At 35.5% G+C, this 20,017-nt stretch overlaps 3 protein-coding genes across 5 annotated transcripts in view; 1 reads left to right on the top strand and 2 right to left on the bottom strand.

Moving 5' to 3' along the window:
* Nucleotides 1-15,876, bottom strand: part of TRAPPC13 (trafficking protein particle complex subunit 13) — a 35,455-nt gene extending 19,579 nt beyond the window's left edge. For 2 of the 3 annotated variants that reach the window (XM_081233927.1, XM_081233928.1), the window contains exons 1-4: nucleotides 15,791-15,876; nucleotides 5,609-5,677; nucleotides 4,709-4,808; nucleotides 3,466-3,550 (exon numbers count right to left, since the gene is read on the bottom strand). In XM_081233927.1, the coding sequence (XP_081090053.1) occupies nucleotides 3,466-3,550; nucleotides 4,709-4,808; nucleotides 5,609-5,677; nucleotides 15,791-15,836 (300 nt within the window). In that variant the 5' untranslated portion in view covers nucleotides 15,837-15,876. Of the gene's footprint in view, nucleotides 1-3,465; nucleotides 3,551-4,708; nucleotides 4,809-5,608; nucleotides 5,678-13,550; nucleotides 13,641-15,790 lie in introns of those variants that run through there. The other variant, XM_081233929.1, reaches the window with a different exon arrangement.
* SHLD3 (shieldin complex subunit 3) lies at nucleotides 11,259-13,637 on the bottom strand. Its single transcript, XM_081233934.1, has 2 exons — nucleotides 13,551-13,637; nucleotides 11,259-12,839 (listed from the first exon to the last, which is right to left on the bottom strand). Exon 2 carries the CDS (start codon nucleotides 12,718-12,720, stop codon nucleotides 11,965-11,967), a length of 756 nt encoding a protein of 251 aa, XP_081090060.1. The 5' UTR covers nucleotides 12,721-12,839; nucleotides 13,551-13,637; the 3' UTR covers nucleotides 11,259-11,964.
* Nucleotides 15,877-16,526: 650 nt separating the features above from the next.
* The window catches only part of TRIM23 (tripartite motif containing 23), a 40,067-nt gene continuing 36,576 nt past the window's right edge, over nucleotides 16,527-20,017 (top strand). The window contains exon 1 of the mRNA XM_081233923.1: nucleotides 16,527-16,666. Within this exon, the coding sequence (XP_081090049.1) occupies nucleotides 16,586-16,666 (81 nt within the window). The 5' untranslated portion in view covers nucleotides 16,527-16,585. The remainder of the gene's footprint in view (nucleotides 16,667-20,017) is intronic.

Here is a 20,017-nt window from a genome sequence, read left to right as displayed (position 1 = left end):
TTATTTTTTTATTTTTTATTTTTTTGCGGTATGCGGGCCTCTCACTGTTGTGGCCTCTCCCGTTGTGGAGCACAGGCTCCGGATGCGCAGGCTCAGCGGCCATGGCTCATGGGCCCAGCTGCTCTGCGGCATATGGGATCTTCCTGGATCGGGGCACAAACCCGTGTCCCCTGCATCGGCAGGTGGACTCTAAACCACTGCGCCACCAGGGAACCCTTAAAGTTATTTTTTTTTAAATAAATTTATTTATTTATTTATTTTTGTCTGCGTTGGGTCTTTGTTGTGCGTGGGCTTTCTCTAGTTGCGGCAAGTGGAGGCTACTCTTCATTGCGGTGCATGGGCTACTCATTGCAGTGGCTTCTCTTGTTGCAGAGGACGGGATCTAGGCACATGGGCTTCAGTAGTTGTGGCACACGGGCTCAGTAGTTGTGGCTCGCGGACTTGGTTGCTCCCCAGCATGTGGGATCTCCCCGGACCAGAGCTCGAACCTGTGTCCCCTGAATTGGCAGGCGGACTCCCAACCACTGCACCATGAGGGAAGTCTCTACTATTTTTTTATTTATGGTACACCACGCTATCTTTTGTATATAGAACACTTCATTTTTTGGTAGCATGCTAAGGTTTTCAGACTTATTGCTGAAAATTATTTTTCAATTAAAAAACAAACAAAAAACCCCCTAGTGGTTTCCAGTTAAACATGATAGATTATATAGCATTTTTATTCTCAAAAACAACACTAAGATGTCAGTAAAGGAATTAAAAGAGTACCGATTCATAATCTCTTTTCCACATTCCAAAATTCCAAGAGCTATAAAAAATTAAACTTTTGAGAGCAGAATTCTGAGTAGCTGAAGTAATGGCAGTAGAGTAACTGAATCTCCTGAGTCATCCTCAAATAAATAAATAAAATTTAAAAACTATACAAACTCAGTGTTAGTATAGCTAGAGAGCAGCAAATGTCTAAACTTCAAATTTCTGCAAGCTATTTCTCACGCTCTCGTCATGAGCCTTTGCAAAGAACAAGAGAAGTTCATGAAAAATTGAGCTTAAGAGAGAAAAAGAAGGTAGAGACAGGCCTGAGAATGATGAAAAGTACTGCCAGAAAGACAAAGTCTATCCTAAGTGTCAGAATACTGAGAAAGTGCATTACTGGAAGATGAGAGCACAGCCTACAGGAGATATAACAGTATGTTTAATGGTGAAGAGGCAATTCTGGAAAGATAACAATTCAGGGGAAGAAGAGAGTTAAAAAGGAGAAGAACCTTTTGGACACTGTCAGTGAAGAGAAAATGAAGCAGGAGGAGAAAGTTGAGGATGCTGTCACTTAAAAGAAAGAGAAAAACTGAGGAACACTCAACCATTTCTTCTTCCACCACCCTCCCAAAAGCCACCGGATAAAGAAACGACACTTCGCTTGCAAGGCTCTAAGAGAGTATTCTTGAACTAAGAATATCAAAGCACCCCAAACTGCATTTCCCAGAATGCAAAGCTAGCAACAGTCTTAATCCATACAAAAATACTATTAAAAAAAACCACACAATGATAATTTAAACAATTCACTGATCCAAACTGCCACCCAAAACCAATAGTGAAACAGAAGAAAACTGCAACACATATTCAAAGTGAATTAAATACCCTCAAAAAAACATTTGGAGATAATTATAAAGCACCCAAGGAAATATAGATTGTAATGAAAATTTACCAAGGGGAACTAAAGAAAAGCAGGCAAAGAAGAGCCAAGTTATATGTAATTGGAGTCTGTAAAATGATAAACAAAATGCTAGTTCTTAGTTAAGAGTAAGAAGACTCTTGGTGGGCACTGTACTGCTCAATAAACATTAGCTATCTCTGTTATTATGCCAAACACCACTGCCTTTATAGAAATTAAAACTGAGCAGAGCCCACAGAAATATAATCACATATTTTATAAGAAATACACTATGGTAAAATTTGTTCTTTTTAACATTGACTTAAATTACACACATTTGCTGATTTATTCATCTTACAAAAATAAATTCAACATTTACTGAATGCCAACTGTATGACAGGAAAAAATATACATTCTCGAAGTTCTGAAAGTCAGTCCTTTTCATAATCAAATGCAGAGGTCAGCAAACTTTTTCTTTAAAAGGTCAGATAGCAAATATTTTAGACTTTGCAGGTCATACAGTTTGTTGCAACTACACAATTCTGATGTTGTAGCTTGAAATCTGCCACAAATAATACATAAACAGATGAGTGTGGCTATGTGTCAATAAAATTTTACTTACAGACTGAAATTTGAATTTTATATAATTTTCACATCACAAAATAAGCTTTTGTTTCTTTTCAATCATTTAAAAATGTAAAACCTTTCTTAGCTCATTCTTAGCATAGCTTCATACTGTCTTGCAAAAACCGGCAATGGATCAAATTTGGCCTGCACGCTGTAGTTTGCCAACTCCTGATCTAATGAAAGGCAGAAACCCTAACCATAGAGTGACAAACATATGTACATGTATGCAAAAATTTGCATCCAGTTTCTGGAAGTTGGGTCATATAAGGAACTTGGAATATTTTCTCTCTGAGATCCTTTTCAATTCTAGTACTTGCTGATCATTTTTCAATCTCATTCTAACTGGACTTCCCTTTCCCTTCCATAGGCAATGCTCTAGTGACCTAAACTCACCACTGGAAGACAGCTTTGACCACTTTTCAACAACATACAATGAATTTTTCCTTTTTTTATGCCCTTTCTTTTTGGGAATAAATTTCCAGTTGTTTAACTGAGCTAGCATATTCTCTCTCTTGATTTCTCAAAACTGCAAGAATATTCTAACTGGCCTATTTCCTACAAACCATCCCATACAATGCTTTCATGACAGTCTTCCAACATAGCCTGAATACCTCTGCTCAAAAGTCTCCACTGACTGCACACTGTCTTAAAATAACCGTAGCCTTAGTCTTGCTTTTAAGATGCTCCACTGTATGGCTACTACATATCTCTACAACCTTACCTACTCTTACTAAGTGAATTCTGTTCACTGCTACAAGAACACATTACGTATTCCTATGTCTCTGCTTCCGATTACCATGTCCCTCTTTGTCTTTTCTTCTAAATCCTGCCATTCTTTCAAGATCCTCTTGTGCTCCCTCTCCTTCAATAAGCCTTCCTGAATGATGCAATCCCCAGTGATCTTTCCTCCCCTTTCAAATTTTATTATGTTAATCACAAATTATTAACAAAAATTTAAAGTGTTATTTACCTTTGGTACATTTTCTCATCCAAGCCATCACAAATTTTGAGGATAAGGAAAAATGATTCTGTACACAGCATATCTTAGAACTTTAGGTGTTCAATTAATACTTGTTATTAATGACAATTAAAAAGTCCAGTATCAAGCAGGCATTTTAATGAAGTTTCAAAACATAAGAAGAGAAATTAAAAAGTTAAAAAAAATTCTCCCAAATAAGAATGCCACTTACTTTAACCAATATATCTTTTACAACTTGATTGCTATCATTATGAACGCTGATATAACTGGAAAAGGTCTCTCCCAAAAATATATTCCTGTGAAATAAAATAAATTTTTAGGCAGAAATCAATTCAACTTTTATCATAAATCTTCTATTTGTGCACCACTGAGAACATCAAATGGAGAAATTACTAAAGGATAGAGATCAGGTGAAATATTATTTCAATATTTCTTTGTTTACACTAGGCTGCTCACTCATTACCTAGTGCAATTAAAAATACAGATTTAATCTATAAAACATGCTATATATCTTGACCCTCAACTACTGCCAAAACTGCCAGCCCTCCTAAAAATAAGTCATTGAAATCAGATCCATGTTAAGAGTCTGAAGATTTGATACTGAGGAGGCTAGCAGTTTTTGAAATAACTTATGCCCCGAATCTAGAAGAGACCAAGTTATTGATCTCAGAGTATTTTATTTTCTCTATTCTTATGACCTCATTTCTCTCAGAGTATTTTTTACCAATTTATTTTATTTTTCTAAGTCATTCTAATAAAAATAATGACTAGTGGCATTACTTTTTAAGTATATGTCATATATATAATGCATATAAACATATAAATAAATGTAGATATATTTATAAAAATATTTTAATATGAATACGTTTTTTACATGAATATATTTCTAAGCTTTCAAGACACTAGTCAATGACCACATTCTGTAAACCTTTTGAAAAAACCTGAAAAATTCCTTTTGGTCTCAAATTGTCTCAGTTGCAAACAGAATGGAACCAGGGACTTCTACCTCAGTAATAATCTAGAGTAAGAGAATAGCTAAGAGCAAGAGAAGGAATAAAATATTTAGAACTCCTAATGAGCTGACAAGTCCAATAACTTAAGTTGGTAAACGGCTGTAATGTTGAATAAAAGAGCTGCTTCTGAAAGACACTGAGATTAAATCAGTTAAAATAAAAGGAATACGTAGGCATTAAAAAATATAATAAGATCTAAAGAAGAAAGTTAAAATTCTACCACCCTAGGAACCACTGTTAATATTTTGGTATGCATCTTATTTTTTTAATTAAAAAAACCCCCCAGAATCACATAGTATACTTTTGGTAAAACTTTTTTTTGTTTTCAGCCACATACATGTATCATGAGCATTTTCCCATCCCATAGTTACTTTTTGAAAACATGATTTGTAATGGCTTCAGATTGTTGTTGTGTTTCTAATGTGAACATATCATTCTTACCCAAAATTCTGTGGTAAAGTCAACATTTCTCCCAACATTAAAATCTCTGCACCATTTACAGTTGAAGGATCATCTCTCATGAGCTGGTTAAAGAGGTCTCCTGTAGAAAGAGAAAAACATCAAATTCTAACACCTACCTTGTAAATAACTTTTATTTATGTGAAGAAACAGCTGGGAGAGATATTTAAAAAAATAATCTCATAACAAAAATTATATTTAATATATTAATCTAATCTTCACTACAACAAATGCATGCCAAAAAAATTCTGTTTCTACAGAAAATGAACACTTCAGGAACAAAGGAAAATGCAGGTCATGAGATATATAGAAAGCTCCAATGATTTTTATTTTTATTTATTTATTTATTTATTTATTTTGCGGTACATGGGCCTCTCACTGCTGTGGCCTCTCCCGTTGCGGAGCACAGGCTCCGGATGCGCAGGCTCAGCAGCCATGGCTCACGGGCCTATCCCCTCCGCGGCATGTGGGATCTTCCCAGACCGGGGCACGAACCCGTGTCCCCTGCATCGGCAGGCGGACTCTCAACCACTGCGCCACCAGGGAAGCCCCAATGATTTTTAAATAAAGGGAATGCTAACATACATTGATGGGACATTTGAGGATAATTGAAATATTAATAATGTCATTACGAGGAATGTATTTTTACTAAAACTAAAATAAAAGTCTCTAGTTGCCGCGGGATATCAATAGTATTTTGATGTATAGGTTATGACCGAGACCTATTACTCAGATGGCCACCATTCACACGTACAAAAACAGGCAACAAATAATGCAGCAAAGAGTTAGCATAAGATTGGCAAGGTTAGGCTTATTCCAAGGTAAGGCAATCCAGGTTTCAACTTTTCCCTAGGTTCAAGTAGGATAAAGCATGTGTCATACCAGGCAAGTCTTTCTCTTCACATGTTACTGGAATATTGGTGAATAAAGTAGGCTTAGTCAACCGCATCACTGTGAATTGGGAAAGTAGAAAAAAAAAAAGAAAAAAAAGAAAGAAAGAAAGAAAGAAAATATTAATATCATTTTATGCCAGTATTCGCAAGTTGAATGTATGGTATTCATCAATTTTATACTAGTATAAAATATAATTTAAATACTTCCTAAACAATATAAGTATTTCCTAAGATTATTACACAGCAATGATTTACTAATAAAATTGTTAGAATATAACAAAAAGAATTTTATATATGACAAAAAGAAAGAACAATTTTGCTTTTATTTACAACCTAATGAATTATAAAAATTAAATGCAAATGAAATATGGCTCATTATACAAAAAGTAGAAAATAAAATAATTTCAAAGCTTATGGTACATTACAAGAATAAGGCTTTAAAAAATCTTGAATGACTTCACTGTAAACAATATCAACAAAATATTAACCAATGTTAGTCTGATAGGGACAAGAATTTAGATGCACCATTCTGAATATGAAACAATAATTTTATGCCAAAAGGATTTTTGTTAACTTTATTCCTTGGTTATAATCACAGGCCACTGAAGTTCAGTAAGTGGCCCTTTAAGTAATATCAATTCTTTGTAAAAATTATGAAAGTGTCAGTTAATGTGTAGGTTTATAAAATTCCAACCAAAACTCGGAACATGACAGAATGTATCTAAAGTTTATCTAGAAAAACAAATAAATAAAAATAAGCTATAGAAATTAATAGGAAACAATGATAAAAAACTGGACATAAAAAACTGGACATAACATGTAGTAAAACATTTAAGTCCATAATCAACTAATTGGCTTATTAATACAAGACCATATTGACATGTTAGATAATTTTAAAAAATTATTAGGATGCAGCAAAAACAAATCAACATTATAAGGTGCTAGGACAACTGGTTCACTATCTGGGAAAAATGAAATTTAGTTTACAAATTCATTTCAAATATCAAGCTGCATATGTATCAAATAGTTGGATAAAAATTAAGCAAGAGAAAACTAGAAAAAGTGAAAATTAAACCTAGTCTAGTGGGGATAGGACATTCTAATTAAAAAATCTTTCTCAATTTTTTGTTAAGATTGACATTTGACCACATAAAAATAAAGACAAATCAGCTCGGTGCTTTGTGACCACCTAGAGGGGTGGGATAGGGAGGGTGGGAGGGAGGGAGACGTAAAAGGGAAGAGATATGGGAACATATGTGTATGTATAACTGATTCACTTTGTTATAAATCAGAAACTAACACACCATTGTAAAGCAATTATACTCCAATAAAGATGTTAAAAAAAAAAGATTGACATTTGACCACATCAAAATAAAGACAAAAATATAGAAGTAAAAATCATACAAACTCATAAAACATTTCAGAAAATGAATCCCAGAAGACTGTTTCTTTATAGTCTATTAAGATGTTCATTCAACTCAAAACTCAAATCTTTAAAGACTATGATCTAAATGGTTAGTGCACAACATGTGGTATTCGTTAATGTATGTAAAAATGTACCACCTAACTACTAATTAAATAGCTATATCATTCATATCAAATTTAGTGCCTTTCTCATTTTGGTCTTAGCTTAAATGTCATCTTTCTCAGAAAAGAAGTAACAGGTCACCCTGTTTCTCTCATAGCACCTTGTATTTATCATGAATTACGTTTATTCACTTATAAGTTTATAGCACTCCTATCCAAACTCCTTGAAGTTTAGGCTCTTATGTATCATGTTAAGTTTTGTGGGCTCGGTGCTTGACACAGGTTCTGGCACATAGTATTAACGCCCCACCAAACTCTTAAAGTAAGTGGTATTTTTGAAGATGTAAAGTTTCAAGAACTGAGGCCATTAAACAATGTTATATTAAATAGATGGCCACAGACTTCACTTTGCTCAAAAATAATTTTCCCTATTCTTAATTATAAGCCCAGGGTCATAAACCTGGAATGTCATGCTTTATTAGAAACATCCCATGGGTATTCCAAGTCCAACTCTATTTCAAACAGAACATTAACCAGCTACATATCAATGATGTGGGTGGGGGAGTGAATGGGGAAGTGTTTCAAACCTCTTTCACTTTTACTTTTAACCAGGAAAACATTAAAATTAAGTACAATCTGCAGGGGATAAAAAGGTGCTCTGAAAATGACACATAGGAAACAGTTTTTTTCACAATCTTTCAAGACTCTAAGCTCAATTTTAACACCAATTGGTGCTCTCTCTCTTTTTTTTCATTTCAGGTGAGACCAAATCCTAATAAAGAGGAAATACACTCTCAAGGGAATCCTGAATCACTTTTTTTGCGTGTGTGTGGTACGCGGGCCTCTCACTGTTGTGGCCTCTCCCGTTGTGGAGCACAGGCTCCGGACGCGCGGGCTCAGCGGCCATGGCTCACGGGCCTAGCCGCTCCTCAGCATGTGGGATCTTTCCGGACCGGGGCACGAACCCACGTCCCCTGCATCGGCAGGTGGACTCTCAACCACTGCACCACCAGGGAAGCCCCTGAAACACTTTTTAAAAAGTGTTCTTCACAACACTGTAAATCAACTATATACCCCAATAAAAATTTTATACCCTAATAAAAATGTTTTAAAAAAGAAAGTTATACTCAGTTAATAGTAAAAAGTAAACAAATTAAAATAAACATAAATTTGCAGTGATCAAAAAAAAGTGTTCTTAATTCACCTAGACGTGTAGCCAGCTTATTTGCTTATTATATGCTCAAACTTCCATTATGTACAAAAGTCCTTTAAAGCTTAGTTTTTACTGATGCTATGGTTTTCTAGGGGATGAGACAGTAGAGGGTGGGTAAAGAACAACCCTCCATTAAAAATAAAAACATCCCAAGCTGGTATTTAAAGTACCAGTTTTCTTCCTATTTTCAAAAGAGGGTAAAATATCAGCAAGAGGGGATAGCAGTTGGTAAGAAATACTATCATCCTGTGGAGGCAAAGAAAATTACTATAAAGCACAATTTGTCATACTGCAGATTTTTAAACACAAACGGAGAAAGCCAAATTTGTAACATAAAACTATCTCATTCCTTTAAAGAAGATGTGGCACACATATACAATGGAATATTACTCAGCCATAAAAAGAAACGAAATTGAGTTATTTGTAGTGAGGTGGATGGACCTAGAGTTTGTCATACAGAGTGAAGTAAGTGAGAAAGAGAAAAACAAATACCGTATGCTAACACATATATATGGAATCTAAAAAAAAAAATATGGAGACGCAAGAGGGAGGAGATACAGGGATATATGTATATGTATAGCTGATTCATTTTGTTACAAAGCAGAAACTAACACACCATTGTAAAGCAATTATACTCCAATAAAGATGTTAAAAACAAACAAACAAAAAACTATCTCCTTCCTTGAAGGATGATCCAAAGTATGTCCATATCAAGTACAGATTTAACCTTAGTATTTCCTGTCTTATAATGAATTAATGAAACTCAAAAATTAAACACAATGTTAGAAAAGAACAAATATCAACAAAACACAGGGTTTTAAAAAAAACTGGCAGAAAAACAACAAAGCACTCGTTATTAAATGGTAATTATGTATCCAGTCTTCAATGTTAAATCAGGTTCTTGGTCAAAAATTAAAGAGGCAAAAAAGAATATGTGATTTTTAGTTGAGTGACAGATATTCACTACACACAATGCATAGTTAGTGCCATGTGTAGAAACACTCTCAGTGGAACTCACAAAATACAGACATTTGATTTACTTATGAAATTCAGGTTTCATCTAAAATCTTATAAAAAAACTTTTAAAAGTCTTCAGTAAATTAAAAAAAAGATAGGCTTGAGGTTATAAACCAATGAATTAGGCCAGTTCAACTTACATATACATTTTGCTTGGCCACAACATTAAAAAAAATTATGTCAAATCTTCTTCACTTTCAGAGTCCTTACCACATTCTATAGTCTTACTTTTCTAGTTCCTGAAGGCATTCAAGTTTGTGAACCTTGGAATAATCTGGGGCATTTTGAGCAGATTAAATCAAAGTGAATCATTATGCAGGAGCTCATCTTAGAAATTTTCAAAAAACGGTTTTGAAATTATTTGCTAAGTTGGCAAATAATTTAGTTAAATTCATGTGATGCCCTTCACATCTTCTTTCTTAGAATTTGAGTTAACATTTATTTGAAAGTGGATAGCTTGTCAGGGAAAAATAAAATTATGGCACTGTTGCCACTTTCCTAGAGTAAACGCTTTGGCATTTTACCAAATGCCCTCAGATTCACCTTCCTGCATGTCTTTGTTTCCCCAATTTATTCATGTCTGTGACTTAACTGTGGAACCCAGAAATACTGGTGAGCTCTACTATTAGCTAGTGCTAGAATCATCAGTCCTAAGGTTCTCAATACTCTAAGAAGGCTTCAAAGGCATGGCAGTGGATTCTAAATTCTTAGCCCTTAATTACTGCCTAAGCATTGTCCAGGTAGATGAGAAATGAATCGCTTCTTCCTTTAAGATCACGGCACTAGTTGCAGTAAAACTCAGTCTTCATTTTCCCAGTTTTGATTCACCTTTTCATTGTTTCTCAGAGGGGTAGAAAGCAATTTATACAGAGTAAATTAGAGAAATTTAAATCTGCCACATATGAAGACAAAGAAGCTCTTTTTAATGTGTGATTCTTAAATTAAAATACTGCTCATAAGAAGCCCATAAGAAAATATAAGAATATTTTCAGAATATTTTCTGTGTATAATCATTTCAAAATAATAAAAACGTATCATAAAAGAAATGCTGTGGTCTATGTAAGTGACCCTGTCTTATGATTACCTAACTATTAACCTTTGATTAGCAACCTAATGCTAAATAAGACCTGAACAACAAAAAAACCCAAATCCACCATTTATGATTGCCTAATAACATTAGCCAACTCTTATTTGCAAAGCTCGCTGGTAATAATGAATAACTTCTTGACTTTTCTCCAGCACTCTTGATTGAAAAGTAAGATGAATAATGAATGAAAGAGGAAGTAATTACTGATGAAGTTACCTTGGAAACTCCCTCTACACCTGGTGATTTTTCATTTAAAGACTTTTGGAAGCATTCATGCACATGATGATTATTTTCTACAGAGCAGTCGCATTTGAGACAAAAGAAAGGTATTAAAAGTTAAAAAGAAAACAGTGTTTGGATAGTGTGAAACCTAATTAGAAAAGATAACCTCTTTAGTTAAAAAATAGACTCCTTATGTTTTAAGGAACCTCAGCCAGCTCAGGCTATGAGAAGCCCCCCAGAGGGCACATTTACCATGTAGTATTGAGCCCCTACCATGCCAGGCACTGTGCCACAAGGCAAATGTGTTTCTGCCTTCCTAATGAGTACAGTCTTACAGGGTTTTTTTTCAGGGATGTAGTTTAACTACTTAAGAATAGTGACTCTATGTTAGCTCTGTGAGGGCAGGATCCATGTTTGTCTCCTTTCCTACTTTATTCTAGTACCTAGCTCATGGTACGCATTCAAATTTGTTAAATAAATATACTTTTAAATAAAACTTTTATTATATAATCACTTTGAATATTTTTATAAAATGATGTGTAAACCCAATTTACAATATTTTGCTATGGGAAACCCATGACTCCAAGAACCAGAGCATTAGTAATCAGCAATAACAGTCATTAAGATTGAATTATCTGTATTAAATAAAGAATAACTTGATCTCTTACCCATATTTGATACTTTACTTCAAAAGAGCTTATTGCCTTAATGATATACTATGGTCTTAGACAAATTATACATTTTATACTTTTGTTTCAGAACAACACATCAACTATTGTCTATTACATATCTTTGGAAATATTGGCAGAATCTGGGCTGGTCTCTCAGTTTGAATACCACATTCATGGCACTTGAATACCATTCCCAACAGAACTGGTTTTAGTTTTATTTTTAAAAAAATCATTACACTTTAGGTGAGTAAAGAAAAAATACTGTAAAATTAGATTTTGGGGATTTACCAAAATCCAAACTAGTCACTGTAATTCATAGGAATATCTAATTCAACCACTGGAAAAGTAACAGAACAAAAGGAATAGAACATTTTACCTTTAAATTCAGTAAAAATAATAAGTTATCACAATTCATTTAAAAGAAGGCTGCTCAAAGTAGAACACAGAAAGTTCCTGACTTAAGTGACAAGCCTAGGAATTCACCTGATATTTATTTCTGAGATACAAACTGTACATATATTACCACACAATTAAAAATTTATTCATCTGTTTCAGTTCCTACTCAGTTCATTCAGAATATTTTTCTTTTTGACAATTAGTGGAATTCATTACATACTAAAAATAAGACCATATTTATGCACAAATAAGTTAATCTTCCCAGTAAGAGCTAATCTTCCTTTAAGAAGACTTCCCACATATTCACAGTACATAACATCACAGAACACCCATATCTGGCCTAAATGTCTCTGAATTGTAGCATTACAAGACGGAAGTTCATTGCACCTGATAATTCGATTGAGTTTTTCCCAAATGTCTTCCAGAGTTTGGTTGTTGCAAATAGTGTGCTCTATTGTCCATCTTGCTCTATAAAATGAGTGCAAATTTAGTGCTTTTAAACTATCCTGCAATTTTTCAGACAAAGGAAAAATATTTTCAGTACAATTACTGCTGGGAAGTGAAACACTCCAAGACCTCTTCTTGTGCCGTTTTCCTTTTTCTGATTGTTTATCCAGACTTCCAGAATTAGTCTGTTCATTCAGTGTGTGTGATCGGATTAAGTGCTTCTTTTTTTTCAAATTAGGTTGAAACTCCAGTAGATCTACTGTGCAATCATAACTCTGCAATTTAATATCATGTTCTGAAATGGTTAAGTACTGTCTTACATCTTCAGTTGCCTCTTCAGAAATCACAGGTGGTAATCGTTTAGGTTTGAGTGGAAGTCTGGACCCATCATGTGGAAACCAAGGAATAAATCTTGATAGTGGACGTGTGGGAAAGTCTTGAATTGCTTTCTCTGCAATTTTTGGCAGTTGTGTGGTTTCACTCTCATATGGTCGATAATGTAATATTACTTCTGTAGTCATTCTGCAGTAATCCAGTTACTCTTAATGAAGAGAATATTTCTTAGCTGAGCTCCTCAGAGCTAGAATGCAATTTATAATTACAAGACTCTCTCTCTTTCCAAATCAGAGGGAAACAGGACCTAAAGTGGAAGTATTGCAAAGAATAAGATATGGTAGGGATAGCCTATATACAGATAGGCAGGGAAAAAAAGAAAAAAACAAACCAATTCCAATATGATATTTTACCAAAGTGCTATTGGTAAATGTGAATGTAATCCGCAAAACTGGAAATCCTTTCTCTTACCAAAATAAGGGATCTGGATTAGATGCCTTATCATATCCTTTCAGCCTAAAACTGCTAGTAGTCAACATGTTTAACTGAAGAGATATAATGGATTTGGAAGTACTGATATTAATATGTTAGGTAATAATAATCTTAAGACTATAGCAGAAACAAAAAGTAAATTAGTGATTTTTAAAATACTAGATTCATATGAAGATAATGAACAAAAATGTAATAATACTAAAAAATTTGAGACATGTGAATTGAGGACAATGAAAATATTGTAATTTTTAATCTATTTTGAAGAAAATGGATCATTTTATACTTTAAAATTACATGAATTCTACTAAACAAATATATAGACAGAATACTTAATGATTTTATTTCATTCTCAGTAGTAAATACTGAAGACATGAAAATGGTTTAACTTTGCATTTTAACCATGCTAGAAAATGGTTTCCTGACAAAGTCTCATTTGTATAAATGAGGCACTTAAGCAGTGTCAAAACCTTAGTAGCATGGCTTCTGAATTCCAATTTGGAGGATGAAAAGAAGACTAGAGCCTTACTTTTTTTCCTCTTAGAACACAGACGTCTTCAAGTTGCCCCAAATTAAGTCATCGATAATAAGTTCCAGCATACAGTACACAGGCTCAAGAATGGAGCCTACCAGGATCTGCAAGTTAGGTTTCCTAATCGGGCCCAAAGTTGCCTGAGCCATAATGCAGTCTCTTTCAAATCCTAGCTACCGGAGAAAAAAACAAGAGGTCAAATCCCTTCTTCCAAAAATCATTAGAGAACTACTTGACGGAGGTTCTCCCATTGCCGGGATGACTGTGAGTGGGGTCTCCTTGGCATGATGTCACAATACTCATTTAACCACTGACTCTGAAAAGTCAAAAGAAGTAACCAATCTCATAATAATTCTTTTCCTTACTGTTAATGTCCACTGACTGACAGATATGGCAACTCAAATTCATAAATGACTGTGATCCTTAACATCCATAATTTTAATATGGATCTAAATACAGATAGCATATTCTTTCAAGAATTAATAATGTTTTTATTTTTTTCTTCCCTTTTCCTTACATTTTCACATTTTAAGACATGCCACTGAGAATTCTTTCATTGTTGTCTGAACTTACTCAGTGTTGTATTCCAGGGACACTGATGTTGTGAGAGCTCCTTAATACTTTACATACATATGAAAGTAAACTTATATGACAATACAAATTGATATATTTGGCATACAACATAGGTAAAATTAAAACGTGTGAAAACTCTTGGATAACTAGAACAGTGGGGAAGAATGGGGCCAAAGAGCTTTAAGAAAGTTGAAACTAACACTGAATTTCAAAGCACTTGTCCTTTTAGGTTGCTAAAATACTCTTCTCCAGGAACCTTCTGTTTTGGGAAATAGAAGATACCTGGGAAAGACTACTGTAGCAGCCTAGAAGGACTACAGCAATTAGCCTCCACATCACTGGAATTTAACTGTATTTAATAGCTTCCAATTTGTATAAAATGATACCTAGCAGCTAACAGAACTGCTCTAAATTTCCATCAAACTACTAATGGAATGATATCTGAAAATGCTCTTTCCTTCATTAGGAGGAAACATGGAGTCTTGGAAAGATGAAGGCCTTGTGTTGAAATATTACCTCAATCACTTACTAGCTGTGCGATCTTGAAAAAGTTTAACTTCTGAGAATTAAGTAATATATATTTTATATACTACATATGAGTCTGAGATAAAGAACATGACAATTTCTCTTCTTTCTTCAGGAATAAGCCATTTCAGTCCAGGCTAAGCTCACAGGTCCTATTGCTATTACATTAGTTAATATTTTAGTTTCTTAGTTCTACAGTCAGAGACAGTTCTGATAACCCCAACTATCAGTATATGATTTTATGCTTCAAATGAAACTGGTGAGCTTCTGGAAGGTTTGATGCTTACAACATAACTAAGGGGATAAGCGTCCCTCAAAATGGATCCCACAAGGAAGGTTAAGTGCTATTCACTTGAGTTCACATGTCTATCGAGCATCTTTTCAGCTCAGTCCAAGAAGATATTGATAACCACAGAGTAGGGCATCCAAGAAATAAGTGCATTTGTGGTAGTAGAAAACCGATGAAATAAAGCTGAAAGCGTTTCAAATAAAAGGTTTCACAAAACAACAGGAATTCCAGAAAAAGAATGCCCTGCTCATTTTCCCTAAATAATGATCCAATTAAATCATCAAACTTACTCAAAACTGTCTGCTGTGTATGCAAACCGACATGAATTTCCCCCTATACACAATACTTTGACGTAAACAGTGAGTTTTAACAAACCTAAATTATATGTTATAGTACTATGTACTTCTAAATCCTTGGCACAATGCTAGACTAATTTCACAGATGAAGCTGAAGCCTGGTAACTTTGTCATTGCCGCATGAAGAAACAAGAGACAGAAGGAAAAACCACTTTAGATACCCGCTGTTAATCATCTCGGTTCACAAGGCTCTCCCCGGGTAGGGTGGGGACGTCAGCATCTGCGGCTAAAATCTGAGCAGCATGTAACAGAGTAAGTAATTTAGCAGGTATCTATTCCATTCTAACGGGGGCTCTCAAACCTAAAAAGCAAAGAGGAGAAATAGTTTCCTTTCGCTCGGCGCCAAGGAACCAAGCAGGAGGGCGAGCATTGACAGTGTTTAGGAAGGACGAGGCCTATACCCCAGAGGCCAGGTCTATGTGTCAAAGGCTTCGAGAACTAGTGAGAGAAAGGGAGAAAACAGATTAAAGGGAGTCGGGTTCGCAAAAGTTTACCTTTCAGGGCCAGCAGGTGCTCCTGTTTGGGGGGATTCACTTCCATTTTGACCGGCACTTTGGACCCACTGCCTACGGGGGCTGAAGAGGGTCAATCAGCTCGGAAGAAGACAGAAAAGCGCACGTTCAGGAAGACAGGGCGACAAACACACTCCCAAGTTTCTCTCTGCCGGTGGTGCCTTAAATTCTCTTCTTACCAAGTCCTTTACGGACCCAACGGCTTTTTTACCAAAGCCATCTCTTGCCTCTTAGAGACCTATACATAAAATACTTCTCTATTTTCCAGTCACAATCACACACCGCGACTTCAAGAAACCACTCCTCGGTGACAATTCACGGCCTCCCAAGTACCTACATTGCAGAGTAAATGACATAGATGTGGCATGCTGGGACTTGTAGTTCAAAAGCCGCAGGGCATGCAGGGACATGTAGTCCCCTCTCGCCCCGTCCGTTTTGCAGTTGGGGAGAAGAGGTCGTTCCTGGAGCGGGAATTTCACCCCAAAACTTTACTTTTATTTTATCCCTCCTTTTTTCTCTTAATTTTACTCCTTCCATCTATTTCAGACTCCTCAATAATAACAATAAAAAAATAACAAAGTGCCCACGCACAGGCCTGCGAACCCAAACACCTAGCGGCTGGCGGGAGGATGCGCGAAGAGACCGTCCTAGCAGCGCCCCGCGTGGTACTGCGCCTGTGCGCCAGCGGCGAGCGCCGAGGCTTCTGGGTAGGTGGCTCTACCCCGCCCATCAGGTGAAGGCCTTGAGGGCTGCTTTTGCGGCGCTGCTGCTCCTAGGATGGCTACCCTGGTTGTAAACAAGCCTGGAGCGGGACTAGACAGTGGTCGTCAGGGCAGCCGGGGGACGGCCGTGGTGAAGGTGAGGGACCTTGCGTGCTCTGTTCTCCACCATCGTCCTCCCTTCTGTTTATCCCGGAGATCTGGCGGCAGCACCGCGGCCCTGGCATTTTTTGGGCGGGATGCGCGGCCTCTGGCCCCTCTCGGCTTTACAAGCCTATCCCTCACCTCCGGACCTTTATCCCAGCAGGCCTGAGGTTACCTGGTCTTCTGGTCACGCTAGTCCTCTGCTTGGAGCCGCCAACGGGGACGTTTGTGAAAAGGAGCTAATGGGCCTCGGAGAGTGACCTGGGCTGGTCTTTCCCCAGGCCCTCTGTTTTTAGTTAAGCCCAACAGGCATTAATTAGCTTATTTTTAGGAAATTGAGCCGTTATTATCGCCAGGTACTAAGTTAGGTATTTTAGCTCGTTAATATCTGTTTAGGAGGTAAGTGTTGATTACAGTTTTACAGGTGAGGAGACTCAGGTTTCAGTTAACACTGTGTAGCAGAACCAGAGTTGACTGGCCGTAAAGTATGCTTTTCACTATCGCACTACTACTGTAATCAGATCTCTATTATTGGTTGACCCGCCTCCTCCTCTTTTGGGAGTACGGTCTGTCAACACTTTTGAGAAGTCTCCAACAGCCCCATTAACGCTGGGGGATATGAATTACCCTGTGCTTGAAGTTTGAAATTCTAACATGTGTAAATGCTCTAAAGTGGGTTTACTAAAAATTCAGATGAAGTATGTAGAATTCACTTTTCCATAGGTAGATAGATCTGAAAGGGAGAACTGATCTTAAAGGTTTGTAGAATAATCTTCAGGATCATCTGTAATCTGAGATATTGGCAATTCTTATTCCTGGCTACATATTAGAATCACTGAGGACTTAAAAAAAAAACCCCAAAACTACTTAATCCCCCATTTCTGAGTAAGTTGACATCAGTATATTTTTTGCAGTCCCAGAGTGATTTTAATGTGCATCTAGGATTCAGAACCACTGGACCAGATACCTTAAGTTCTTTTAAGATCTTGAGTAATAGACACCTATGGTTTTTCACCTAATGTTGGTTTTATGTGACAACAAATGATACATTTCTGCTTACAACTGTATTATCAGTCAGTATTGGTGGTGGTTGATTTATCTGACCTTTATATATTAATGAAGTTATTCTGAAGGTACATAGCATATCTTAGATGCAGAGGAGCCCCCTTATTATTCAGCTTGTTGTATGGTTGAGATTTTATTTATTGAATTGTGCTTTTTCTACGTAGAGAATACCTGAAGATTATTTTGTGAATTAACTTCAATTAAGAAGTAATTGGAATGGATATTATTGCTGTATCTACTTTTGTTACCCAGTTTGCCTTAAAATCTGAAAAATATACCAAAGCCTGATGTAACTCCAGTTTATTGTAGCACAGAGTTTGATAAATTAGAGGCTCATTTTGTTAATCTTCATTTTTATGTGTAAATTGTGACTGAGATGTGCAGTAGGATAGTCCTTTTTGGCAAGATCCTCATGCTGTCATTTGTAAGAAATACAGTGGCATAAATTTAAAAAGAATCTCACAGATGAAAGCAAGAAGTGTTCGTTGGAAGGTAAAAGTTGAAGTATATAATGGTAATATATATATATATATATATATATATATATATATATGTAAAATGGCTTCTTGCTTAATGAACAAGTAGATGATGACAGGGTTTTTATCGTTAGGAAAAAAAGACCAAAATTGGTCTATACATTCACAAAAGACTAGTGAGCTTTCTTAGCCCTTTGAAAATATGGCCTGGTGTATTAAAATTTGATGTACACGTAATAAGTTTGAAGCCCTCTTTGGCATATTGTGAAGTTTGTAAAATAAAGAGCTTTTTTCCTATCTAGGACTTAATTTCTTAATGCTGTTAGCCACAGTTCCTATTCATAAATACCGAAGAAAAAATTTCTTACTCTTATTTGCTGAGTTGATGCAAAATAGTCTAATAACTATTTTTGGAATTACGTTTGGTTTACTAATCAGTGGGATTTTACTAGTGCTTTTTGGAAAAAACCTGTGGTCTCAACATGAGTAAGTTCTCTTATCTTGTGTAATGACGGGGTTAGAGATGAATGAAAAAGGTAAAATTTTAATTTGGTTCTTTGGAGTTTATTGTCATATATAAGCTTAATATGGTGTCACTATAGTGAGAACATTTATTTAAAATGTTGCATTTATAATATCTAATTCTGTTGTGAATATCTTTTCTGTATTTAGTTGGATTTGTTATTTAAGTGAGGATTTTTTTTCTTTTCTTTTCTTTTAAAGTGAGGATATTGAAGTGAAACTTTTTTCCTGCCTTTTAAAAAAATACAGGATAATTTGAAGTGTGTGTATTGTGTGTGTGTGTGTGTGTGTGTGTGTGTGTATATATATATATATATATATATATATATATATATATATATGATTTATGTGTAGCTATTCCCCAGCTGTTTCCCTTCCTCAAAGAGAACTACAATTCCAATGTAATGTTTCCTGTGTATCTTGCCAGAAAGATAGTATGCTTGTAAAACAATATATATGAAAATATATGCTCTCTTTATTTCCTCTCCTTTATGCAAAAGTTAAATATTCTATGTCATTTTTCACTTTGCTTTGCTGATATGAAATCATTCTGTGTTTGTACATAAAAAATTTCCTAATTTTCCTCACCAGATTGCACAGTTTTGCAGTATATGAATGTGCCATAATTTATTTTCGGTATATATTTACTTTGTTTCTAATCTTTTGCTAATGCAAAAGGTGCTCTAAGGAATAGCATATAGATCTTTTCACACATGTGATATTTGTAGGATAAACTCCTGGAGGTAGAATTACTAAGCTATTCAAACTTTTGATAGGTATTGCCAAATTGCCTCCCATAGAGGCTACATCAGTCAATAAACATTTCACAGCAACCAGCAATTTATTTATTCTCCCACACTTCCACTAGCACAAAGTGTTATCAACTTTTAAAAATCTAATCTGAAAAAAAGTATATTGGGATAGCTTCAACTGACTTCAAAATGTTTTGGGTGAGATTAGACACCTTTTCATATAATTAACGAGCTGTTTCCTTTTCCTGTTCTGTGAACTATGTGTTACACTTCAGCTTCTTTTGAACCGTACTGAGATGCGAGCCAGTTATGAATTATCAGTTTATTTACAGTGAAAGATGTTTACATTTCAAGCACTGACTCCAGTTTAATTGCAGAGTTAAGATTAAAATTTTAATGGATTAAGTCTGACTTCCACTCTGGGTTTTCTGTTTTTTACCTTGTATTATGTATTATTTGGGGGATGGTGGTTGGCTGTTTTAAAAATTTTATTTTGATGGACTTCATTAATATAAGCACGTAGGTGCTTGG

Source organism: Mesoplodon bidens (assembly GCF_964165515.1).
Source record: "Mesoplodon bidens genome assembly, chromosome: 4".
Classification (NCBI taxonomy): domain Eukaryota; kingdom Metazoa; phylum Chordata; class Mammalia; order Artiodactyla; family Ziphiidae; genus Mesoplodon; species Mesoplodon bidens.
Note: the sequence above shows the minus strand (reverse complement) of the source record. Positions and strands in the feature narration are given on the sequence as shown.